Source organism: Neovison vison, chromosome 6 (genome assembly GCF_020171115.1).
Source record: "Neovison vison isolate M4711 chromosome 6, ASM_NN_V1, whole genome shotgun sequence".
In the NCBI taxonomy this organism is placed as follows: Eukaryota; Metazoa; Chordata; class Mammalia; order Carnivora; family Mustelidae; genus Neogale; species Neogale vison.
The window spans coordinates 163538350-163550425 of record NC_058096.1 but is presented as its reverse complement, the minus strand read 5'-3'; the positions used below and the strand labels follow the sequence as shown (position 1 = coordinate 163550425).

Genomic DNA, 12076 nt, shown 5'->3' with positions numbered 1-12076 from the left:
CCTCCATGCTATTTGTTATGCTCCACAAATAAGTGAAACCATATGATAATTGACTCTCTCTGCTTGACTTATTTCACTCAGCATAATCTCTTCCAGTCCTGTCCATGTTGCTACAAAAGTTGGGTATTCGTCCTTTCTGATGGAGGCATAATACTCCATAGTGTATATGGACCACATCTTCCTTATCCATTCATCCGTTGAAGGGCATCTTGGTTCTTTCCATAGTTTGGCGACCGTGGCCATTGCTGCTATAAACATTGGGGTACAGATGGCCCTTCTTTTCACTACATCTGTGTCTTTGGGGTAAATACCCAGGAGTGCAATTGCAGGGTCATAGGGAAGCTCTATTTTTAATTTCTTGAGGAATCTCCACACTGTTCTCCAAAGAGGCTGCACCAACTTGCATTCCCACCAACAGTGGATGAGGGTTCCCCTTTCTCCACATCCTCTCCAACACATGTTGTTTCCCGTCTTGTTAATTTTGGCCATTCTAACTGGTGTAAGGTGATATCTCAATGTGGTTTTAATTTGAATCTCCCTGAGGGCTAATGATGATGAGCATTTTTTCATGTGTCTGATAGCCATTTGTATTTCTTGATTGGAGAAGTGTCTGTTCATAAATCTGTTTTTATAATAAATGTCTATTACCTTTATATAACTGATTTCCAGGTTAGTGAAAATGTCTTTAAAAAGTCATGCTATAAAACACAGAACCAAGAATACGACACCCATATTTTCTGTCTCCCTCACTCATTTTAAACTTGAATACTGATCTCACAGGATGGAGGAATAATTACTTTTTATATATTACTGCATATAGAAAAGGATATTTTTCTTATAAACATTAAAAAATTAAACTCTTATGCTAAAAATGTCATTATCTGAACCTTATTTCACAATTGTAAACAAGAGATTGATAGAAGTTGTCTTACATATATGAACATTTGACTACTTTCAGAAAAAGATAACTGAAGGCTATTTATAGTTATCAGAATAATTACAGTGAAAGATGCCAATATTTGCTGGAATATTTTCTGCTGGAAAGCTTGTGACCTGCAGATAATATATGCTTATTTTAGTCTCTACATTAAATTCTGTCATTGTTACCTGATGTCTGAGAGCTGCAGCTGATGGGACAGATCATCCTTTAAACGATCTAGCTCTTTCCTAAGGGGCAAACTGTTCTTCAGTTTTTTAACTGCACTTTTCCCATTGTTATCTAACCAGGATCTAGAGGAAAAAAAAAGAGAGAGAGAGAGAGAGAGATACACTTTACATACTGACGCTAAGGCAAACATTTCTAGTTCTACAAGACATAGGCACTGCAGTTAAGCGGCTCCAGCGTTAAACTAAGTTTCCAATCAAACCTCTACCAAATTATAGGCAAAACACAAGGTGGGGAGAGTTGAATAGAGCCCGAAGTAATAGAGTTAACTTCCGCTGGGTGTTAACAGGGGAATAAACAGACCTACCTGAAAGGACAGGTGTTTTGGGAGACTCTGTGGTAAAAAGAGACTGGGCTGGTAAGTTCTGGCCACTGGAGGGACTTGGATAGAGATATGGAGGAGTAAGCATGGAAAGCACAGGGCACTAATGATTAAGATTAAACTAAAGGAAGAAATTGGAATCTACCCAGCTAGAACCCCCAAAGTAATCTTTCAAGTTCCTTCATTAGGACATATTCACTGTCCTTTAAGTGTGTCACCAGCACCATTAGATATGTCTTTTCAGTTTGACTTTTCATCTTATTAGTTGTACCATAACATTATTTCCACATTTGCTCTGGTATAAGTGGTAATTCCACCTTCCCTGGGGAGAATATGAGTGAACGACAGATGTATATGCGTGAAGATCTAGCACAGCCCACTGAAAACTGTGATACACATAAGGGAGAGGTTTTGGAGTATCTTGAATTTTTAAACCTTTATCCCATCTCTAGAAATCTAAGAACAGGTTTAAGATTTATTTTTTATTAAAATTTAATTTTTTATATATACAATGGAAGTCATCATAACTAGGATATGACTTAACAGGTGTTGGCAGAATAGACTTTTATTTATCTTTTTTTTTAAAGATTTTATTTATTTGACAGAGAGAAATCACAAGTAGGCAGAGAGGCAGGCAGAGAGAGAGAGGGGAGGAAGCAGGCTCCCCGCGGAGCAGAGAGCCCAATGTGGGGCTCGATCCCAGGACCCTGGGATCATGACCCGAGCCGAAGGCAGAGGCTTTAACCCACTAGGCCACCCAGGCGCCCCCAGAATAGACTTTTAAAAAATTATCAAGTTGATAATCTTGAAACCAATAAAATCCTTATGCATCTATCGAATATTTATTTGAAATGCTTGATACTGTGTTGTGTTGGGAGGTAAGGAAGATAAAATTGTTCTGCAAAGAAAGACACTTCTACTAAGCAATACAGAGATAAGAAATTAGGATATATGAAGGGCATCTGGGTGGCTCAGTCAATTACGCATCTGACTTCAGCTCAAGTCATGAGCCCAGAATCCTGGAATCGAGTCCTACCTCGGGCTCCCTGAAAATATTTTATTTGACAGAGAAAGAGAGAGAGGTCACAAGCAAGGAGGGCAGCAGGCAGAGGGAGAGGGAGAAGCAAGTTCCCCACTGAGCAGGGAGCCTGATGTGGGACTCCCTCCCAGGACCCTGGGATCACGACCCAAACTGAAGGCAGACGCTTAACCAACTGAGGCACCCAGGCGTCCCTCAATAATATATTTTTAAAAAGGGTAGTAATGGTTTTTTTAAAGTTTTACTGATGCACCCAAAACCGTAAGTTACCTAGAAATAAACCTAACCAAAGAGGTGAAAGACCTGTACTCTGAAAATTATAAAAACATGGATGAAAGAAATGGAAGATGACACAAAGAAATGGAAAAACATTCCATGCTCATGGATTACAAGAACAAATATTGTTAAAATGCCTATACAACCCAAAGCAATCTACAGATTTAATGCAATCCCTATCAAAATATCAACAGTGTTTTTCATAGAACTAGAACAAACAATCCTACAATTTGTATGGAACCACAAAAGACCCCAAATATCCAAAGCCATCTGGAAAAAGAAGAACAATGTGGGAGACATCAAAATCCCAGACTTCAAGTTAGATTACAAAGCTGTAGTGATCAAAACAGTATGGTACTGGCACAAAAATAGACATCGCTCAATGGAACATAATGGAAACCCCAGAAATGGACCTACAACTATATGGTCAATTAATCTTGAGTAAAGCAGGAAGGATTGACTATGCAATGGGAAAGAGACGGTCTCTTAAACAAATGGTACTGGGAAAACCGGACAGCAATATGCACAAGAATAAAATTGGACTACCTTCTTATATCCTAAACAAATATAAATTCAAAATGGAGAAACCCAAATATGAGACAGGAAACCATTAAAGTCCTAGAGGAGAACACAGACAACAATCTCTTTGACATTGGCCATAGCAAAGTCTTACTAGATAAGTCTTCTGAGGCAAGGGAAACAAAAGCAAAAATGAACTATTGGGACTTCATCAAGATAAAAAGTTTCTGCACAGTGAAGGAAACAATCAGTAAAGCTAAAAGGCAGCCTACAGAATGGAAGACATTTGCAAATGACATATCTGATAAAGGGTCAGTATCCAAAATACATAAAGAGCTAATCAAATTCAACACCTAAAAAACAAATAATCCAGTTAAAACATGGGCAGAAGACACAAACAGACATTTTTCCAAACAAGACCTCCAAATGGGTCCAGAGACCCAACTGATCTTCTTTGCTGTTTGGTCCTTTCACAGGATTCTGGAAACTAAACTAATGACCTTGGCTTTCTTGTACAAGATAATATTTTGATCAGAGTACCACTTGGGACCATAGACAATCCAACAAGGGAAGAAAGAACTTCTTGAAAACCACACTGTATTAGCATAACATTCCAGAGGACGATTCCAAGGGCAGCTCTGCTAATGATAGTACTAGGGTGAGCCAGGTAAAATTGTCAATATCTAAACCCTTTTTGTCCTTTGTGATGGGAATTAAGGGGTGCACTTGTGATGAGCACTGGGTGTTGTAAGGAAGTGTTGAATCACCAAATTCTACACCTGAAACTAATATTACACTGTATGTAACTGGAATTTAAATTAAAAATAAATAAAAAGAAAAGCTTTAATGAAATGTTATATATATACATATATATATATATATATGTATATATATCTCAAGTCATCTATTGTCAGTATATTCTCAGTGTTGTGCAATCACCAGCACAATCAATTTTAAGACTCTTGCATCACCCTAATAAGAAATCATGTACCCATGAGCAGTTACTTCAATACTCCCCTCTAGCTCTTAGCAACCACTAATCTACTTCCTGTCTCACAGATTTGCCAATTCTGATTGTAGATGGACTCATGCAATGTGTGGTCCACTGTGGCTGCTTCTTTCTCTTAGCATAATGTTCTCAAAGTGGAGCACCTGGGTGGCTCAGTGGGTCAAGCCTCTACCTTCGGCTCAGGTCATGTTCTCAGGGTCCTGGGACAGAGCCCCACATTGGGCTCTCTGCTCAGCAGGGAGCCTGCTTCCTCCTCTCTCTTTGCCTGCCTCTCTGCCTACTTGTGATCTCTGTCTGTCAAATAAATAAACAAACACAAAAACAAAATAATGTTAAAAAAAAAATAATCCATGCTGTAGCATGTATAGTACTTCATTTGTATTTATGACCAAATATTACTTCATCCTATAAACATACCACAGACACGGGACAGACAGGGGATTCTGGAAATCCATTCATCAGCTGATGGACACTTCTGGCTATCATGAGACTGACGTGCTGCCTACTGCGCTACGGCGGCACTACTTTTGGCTATTATGAATAATGCTGCTATGAGCAAGTTTTTATGTAGACATCTGTTTTTCCCACATCTTTCCCAATACTTGCTATTCTCTTTTTGATTATAACCATATTAGGCTATGAAGTGGTTACTTCATGGTGGTTAATTTATTAGACCTCGCTTTGGTTTCAAAAATGATTTCATTATACCTACAGTGATAAATACAGTACATGTATTTTTTTAGAGCATTTTTAAAAAGATTTTATTTATTTATTTGAGACAGAGAGAGTAAGCATGAACTGGGACAAGGAGCAGATGGAGATGAAGAAGCAGGCTCCCCACCAAGCCGCCCAGGCATCCTAGTACATGTACTGTTAATAAGAGGCAGGCAAAGAGAAGGGAAAAAAAAAAAAAAAAGCTGATAATGAAATGAAGCCAAAGCAAAGTGGTATATAGAAATGAATACAGGGGCACCGAGGTGGCTCAGTGGGTTGGCCTCTGCCTTCGGCTTGGGTCATGATCTCAGGATCCTGGGATCAAGCCCCGCATCGGGCTCTCTGCTCAGCGGGGAGCCTGCTTCCCTCTCCGTCTCTGCCTACCCCTCTGCCTGCTTATGATCTCTCTCTCTCTCTCTCTCTCTCCCTCTGTCAAATAAATAAATAAAATATTTTTTAAAAAATTAAAAAAAACGAACACAGGAATATCATGTACAAGGTGTAAAGTTAGATGCAAATTGAAGACATTTGGTTTGCTTCCTAGGTTCATGATTCTTTTTACATAAAAATATTTCAATAATGCTGGGGCACCTGGGTGTCTCAGTTGGTTAAGCGTCTGCTTTCAGCTCAGGTCATGAGGGATCAAGCCCCAGGTAAGACTCCCTGCTCAGCGGGGAGTCTGCTATTCCATCTCCCTCTCCCTCTGCCTGCTGCTCCCCCTGCTTGTGTTCCCAGTCTCTCTTTCTCTAACTCACTCTCTCTCAAATAAATACAATCTTAAAATAAATATTTCAGTAACTCCCAAGAAGTTCAGTTCTTCATGGATTTAAGAGCATGAAAAGGAGAGCCATGATCTAAATCAAAATAAAATTAAGATGGCATAAATTTCAAACTCCTAGGCCTCAAACTGCGTGGAACAAGTAAGGCATTTACACAAATAGCTTTTCAAACTTCTTGGATGGCAATCCATACAAAGAAATTTTTTTTCACAGTAAGAACTTTTAAATGGTGACTCAGTATGCACACACATGCACACACATATATGTTTCTACATAACTAAAATAAGTATTTTGAGAAACACTACTTAAACTTACTGAAAACATATTATTTTTAAAAATGTAAAAAAAGATGAAAGCAAAAGCAAAACCACTTTGCTGATTCCAAATCACTAAGTTGCATCATACTTGCAATGTGAAAAACACTGACTTAGCCTACAGAAAAGGAAAGAATAAATAAATGCATGATACCAGTTAAATCATGACTAAAATTCCCAAATGTTCTACAGAAATAGTTCCAAGGTTGTAGTTGTACAATGTGGCATTTTGTGAACACTAAGATTGATTTAGAACTTCTACACTGAAAGTGAAATATAACTCCTTGAACAAAATTCAAATGCAAAAAATGGAAGTCTGACATTTACTGGATTTCAGTGCATGATAGAGTAGCATTTCAATGGCCTTTCTATACTTCCATGACATGTTTTTTTCTTTGGAAAAGTTATTTCATATGGGATTATTTGTTTAGACAGAAATGGATCCCACTGGCTCCTTCCAAGCACAAATTAAAATTCATTTTGTTATCATTTTATTCAGAAATTAGAGAATACACCCAAAATATGGACATATTAAAACCTACATGTCCATGGAGTGGAATTTCCCAATTTTTTTGAGACTGGCAAACTTCTATTACAGTATAGAAAAAAAACTCTTGAGGTATTAAAAATTTCACTTTATCCATTTTATATGGTTATACAGTAAAATGATTTTGAAGTAAGATAAAGCACAACTTGCCAAGAAATTCAGAAATACATAGCATGTCCTAAACATGGATTGAAATGTAACTACCACTTTAAAAAAAATGCAATTACCAGATGTAATATGAAAACAGATTGAACGGAGCTTTATAATGTGGTAATTCTTCTACTTAAAAAAAAAATCCTGACTGATTTATTTTCACAATTTCTAGGTTTTATTTCACAACATTAAGAGATGATTTCAGTTTACACTAAAAAATACTGTTATTAAAAAAAAACACTGCTATTATATTATCTTTTTAAAATACTGTATCTTGGGAACGCCTGGGTGGCTCAGCGGGTTAAGCCTCTACCTCAGGATCAGGTCATGATCTCGGGGTCCTGGGATCCAGACCCGTATCGGGTTCCCTGCTCAGCAGGGAGCCGGCTTCCCCCTCTCTGCCTGCCTCTCTGCCTATTTGTGATCTCTGTCTGTCAAATAAATAAATAAAATATTTTTAAAAAATTGTATCTTGAAATATTAGAAGAAATTATTAGAAATCCTAGAGGAAAGCTTAACATGCTTTCAAGAATAACTTTTGATCAGGTGAATACAATTTATAAATCTAGTGAAGATCAGTTTGATGTAAATTTGAAGAATTATCATTTTTATGTTCTTTGTGACCATTATAATTATGTGCGCCTTCTGATTCCTCTTCTGAAACCTAAATATACAAGATGAAATTAAACAATACGAGAATCAAAATAAAAACATGAACTGCGGTTTTCGGAGTTAAGATGGCGGAGAAGTAGCAGGCTGAGACTACTTCAGCTAGCAGATCAGCTAGATAGTTTGTCTGAGGATTGCAAACACCTGCAGATCCATCGGCCGATCGAAGAGAGGAAGAACAGCAATTCTGGAAACAGAAAAACAACCACTTTCTGAAAGGTAGGACTGGTGGAGAAGTGAATCCAAAGCGACAGGGAGATAGACCCCGGGGGGAGGGGCCGGCTCCCAGCAAGCAGTGGAGCAATGGAGCACAAAATCAGGACTTTTTAAAAAGTCTGTTCCGCTGAGGGACATGGCTCCAGAGGCTAAACCGGAGCGAAGCCCACGCGGAGTCAGCGTGGCCTCAGGTCCCGCAGGGTCACAGAAGGATCAGGGGTGTTTGAGTGCTGCAGAGCTTGCAGATATTGGAACGGGAAAGCCGGCTACAGAGACAGAGCTGACAGTAAGCTCGCAGCTCGGTGTTGCCTTGAACCGGCCGCAGGCTCGGTGAGCTCGGAGCGAGGCCGGAAGTCAGGCAGACGGGGGTAACTGGGCGCTGTTCTCTGAGGGCGCACTGAGGAATGGGGCCCCCGGCTCTCGGCTCCTCCATCCCAGAGACCAGGAGGCCGCCATTTGTATTCCCGCCCTCTGGAACTCTACGGAAAGCGCTCAGGGAACAAAAGCTCCTGAAAGCAAACCCCAGCGGATTACTCAGCCCGGCCCCTGGTAAGGGCGGTACAATTCCACCTGGGGCAAAGACACTTGAGAATCACTAGACCAGGCCCCTCCCCCAGAAGATCAACAAGAAATCCAGCCAAGACCAAGTTTATCTACCAAGGAGTGCAGTTTCAGTACCAAGGAGAGCAGCAGAATTCCAGAGGAGGAGAAAGCAAAGCACGGAACTCATGGCTTTCTCCCTGTGATTTGTTTAGTCTTGCAGTTAATTTAATTTTTTTTCTTTTTCATTTTTTTTTCTCTTCTTCTGCTAAATTTTTTTTAACTTTTACCCTTTTCATTTTTAATGTTTTTTAACTAGTTTATCTAATATATATATTTTTTCTTTTTTATATTTTTCTTTATTCATTTTCTTTTTTAAAATTCTTTTCTTTTCTTTTTTCTTTCTTTCTTTTGAACCTCTTTTTATCCCCTTTCTCCCCCCTCACGATTTGGGATCTCTTCTGATTTGGTTAAAGCATACTTTCCTGGGGTTGTTGCCACCCTTTTAGTATTTTACTTGCTCCTTCATATACTCTTATCTGAACAAAATGACAAGGTGGAAAAATTCACCACAAAAAAAAGAACAAGAGGCAGTACTGAAGGCTAGGGACCTAATCAATACAGACATTGGTAATATGTCAGATCTAGAGTTCAGAATGACAATTCTCAAGGTTCTAGCCGGGCTCGAAAAAGGCATGGAAGATATTAGAGAAACCCTCTCCAGAGATATAAAAGCCCTATCTGGAGAAATAAAAGAACTAAAATATAACCAAGTTGAAATCAAAAAAGCTATTAATGAGGTGCAATCAAAAATGGAGGCTCTCACTGCTAGGATAAATGAGACAGAAGAAAGAATTAGCGATATAGAAGACCAAATGACAGAGAATAAAGAAGCTGAGCAAAAGAGGAACAACAGCTACTGGACCATGAGGGGAGAATTCGAGAGATAAGTGACACCATAAGATGAATCAACATTAGAATAATTGGGATGCCAGAAGAAGAAGATCAAGAGAGAGGGGAGCAGAAGGTATACTGGAGAGAATTATTGGGGAGAATTTCCCCAATATGGCAAAGGGAACGAGCATCAAAATTCAGGAGGTTCAGAGAACGCCCCTCAAAATCAATAAGAATAGGCCCACACCCCGTCACCTAATAGTAAAATTTACAAGTCTTAGTGACAAAGAGAAAATCCTGAAAGCAGCCCGGGAAAAGAAGTCTGTAACATTCAATGGTAAAAATATTAGATTGGCAGCTGACTTATCCACAGAGACCTGGCAGGCCAGGAAGAGCTGGCATGATATTTTCAGAGCACTAAACAAGAAAAACATGCAGCCAAGAATACTATATCCAGCTAGGTTATCATTGAAAATAGAAGGAGAGATTAAAAGCTTCCAGGACAAACAAAAACTGAAAGAATTTGCAAACACCAAACCAGCTCTACAGGAAATATTGAAAGAGGTCCTCTAAGCAAAGAGAGAGCCTACAAGTGGTAGATCAGTAAGGAACAGAGACAATATACAGTAACAGTCACCTTACAGGCAATACAATGGCACTAAATTCATCTCTCTCAATAGTTACCCTGAATGTTAATGGCCTAATTGCCCCAATCAAAAGACAAAGGGTATCAGAATAGATAAAAAAACAAAACCCATCTATATGTTGCCTCCAAGAAACTCATTTTAAGCCCAAAGACACCTCCAGATTTAAAGTGAGGGGGTGGAAAAGAACTTACCATGCTAATGGACATCAGAAGAAAGCAGGAGTGGCAATCCTTATATCAGATCAATTAGATTTTAAGCCAAAGACTATAATAAGAGATGAGGAAGGACACTATATCATCCTCAAAGGGTCTGTCCAACAAGAAGATCTAAAAATTTTAAATATCTATGCCTCCAACGTGGGAGCAGCCAACTATATAAACCAATTAATAACAAAATCAAAGAAACACATCAACAATAATACAATAATAGTAGGGGACTTTAACACTCCCCTCACTGAAATGGACAGATCATCCAAGCAAAAGATCAGCAAAGAAATAAAGGCCTTAAACGACACACTGGACCAGATGGACATCACAGATATATTTAGAACATTTAATCCCAAAGCAACAGAATACACTTTCTTCTCTAGTGCACATGGAACATTCTCCAGAATAGATCACATCCTCGGTCCTAAATCAGGACTCAACCGGTATCAAAAGATTGGGATCATTCCCTGCGTATTTTCAGACCACAATGCTCTGAAGTTAAAACTCAACCACAAGAGGAAGTTTGGAAAGAACCCAAATACATGGAGACTAAACAGCATCCTTCTAAAGAATGAATGGGTCAACCGGGAAATTAAAGAAGAATTGAAAAAAATCATGGAAACAAATGATAATGAAAATACAACGGCTCAAAATCTGTGGGACACAACAAAGGCAGTCCTGAGAGGAAAATATATAGCGGTACAAGCCTTTCTCAAGAAACAAGAAAGGTCTCAGGTACACAACCTAACCCTACACCTAAAGGAGCTGGAGAAAGAACAAGAAAGAAACCCTAAGCCCAGCAGGAGAAGAGAAATCATAACGATCAGAGCAGAAATCAATGAAATAGAAACCAAAAAAACAATAGAACAAATCAACGAAACTAGGAGCTGGTTCTTTGAAAGAATTAATAAAATTGATAAACCCCTGGCCAGACTTTTCAAAAAGAAAAGAGAAAGGACCCAAATAAATAAAATCATGAATGAAAGTGGAGAGATCACAACTAACACCAAAGAAATACAAACTATTATAAGAACATACTATGAGCAACTCTATGCCAACAAATTTGACAATCTGGAAGAAATGGATGCATTCCTAGAAACATATAAACTACCACAACTGAACTAGGAAGATATTGAAATCCTGAACAGACCCATAACCAGTAAGGGGATTGAAACAGTCATTAAAAATCTCCAAACAAACAAAAGCCCAGGGCCAGACGGCTTCCCGGGGGAATTCTACCAAACACTGAAAGAAGAACTAATTCCTATTCTCCTGAAACTGTTCCAAAAAATAGAAATGGAAGGAAAACTTCCAAACTCATTTTATGAGGCCAGCATCACCTTGATCCCAAAACCAGACAAGGATCCCATCAAAAAAGATTGCTACAGACCAATATCCTTGATGAACACAGATGTGAAAATTCTCACCAAAATACTAGCCAATAGGATTCAACAGTACATTAAAAGGATTATTCACCACGACCAAGTGGGATTTATTCCAGGGCTGCAAGGTTGGTTTGACATCCGCTAATCAGTCAATGTGATACAACACATCAATAAAAGAAAGAACAAGAACCATATGATACTCTCAATAGATGCTGAAAAAGCATTTGACAAAGTACAGCATCCCTTCCTGATCAAAACTCTTCAAAGTGTAGGGATAGAGGGCGCATACCTCAATATCATCAAAGCCATCTATGAAAAACCCACTGCAAATATTCTCAATGGAGAAAAACTGAAAGGTTTTCCGCTAAGGTCAGGAACACGGCAGGGATGTCCATTATCACCACTGCTATTCAACACAGTACTAGAAGTCCTAGCCTCAGCAATCAGACAACAAAAGGAAATTAAAGGCATCCAAATCGGCAAAGAAGTCAAATTATCATTCTTTGCAGATGATATGATACTCTATGTGGAAAACCCAAAGACTCCACTCCAAAACTGCTAGAACTTGTACAGGAATTCAGTAAAGTGTCAGGATATAAAATCAATGCACAGAAATCAGCTGCATTTCTCTACACCAACAAGACATAAGAAAGAGAAATCAAAAAATGGGCAGAAGATATGA

The 12076-nt window shown here is 38.8% G+C and overlaps 1 protein-coding gene across 3 annotated transcripts in view; it reads right to left on the bottom strand.

The window, feature by feature from the left end:
- TCAIM (T cell activation inhibitor, mitochondrial) overlaps positions 1 to 12076 on the bottom strand; it is a 58063-nt gene that overhangs the window by 14614 nt on the left and 31373 nt on the right. For all 3 annotated transcript variants that reach the window (XR_006385085.1, XM_044252832.1, XM_044252833.1), the window contains exon 6: positions 1108 to 1230. Coding sequence is in view for 2 of the 3 variants with exons in the window: in XM_044252832.1 (XP_044108767.1) it covers positions 1108 to 1230 (123 nt within the window). In the remaining variant the exon portion in view is untranslated. The remainder of the gene's footprint in view (positions 1 to 1107; positions 1231 to 12076) is intronic.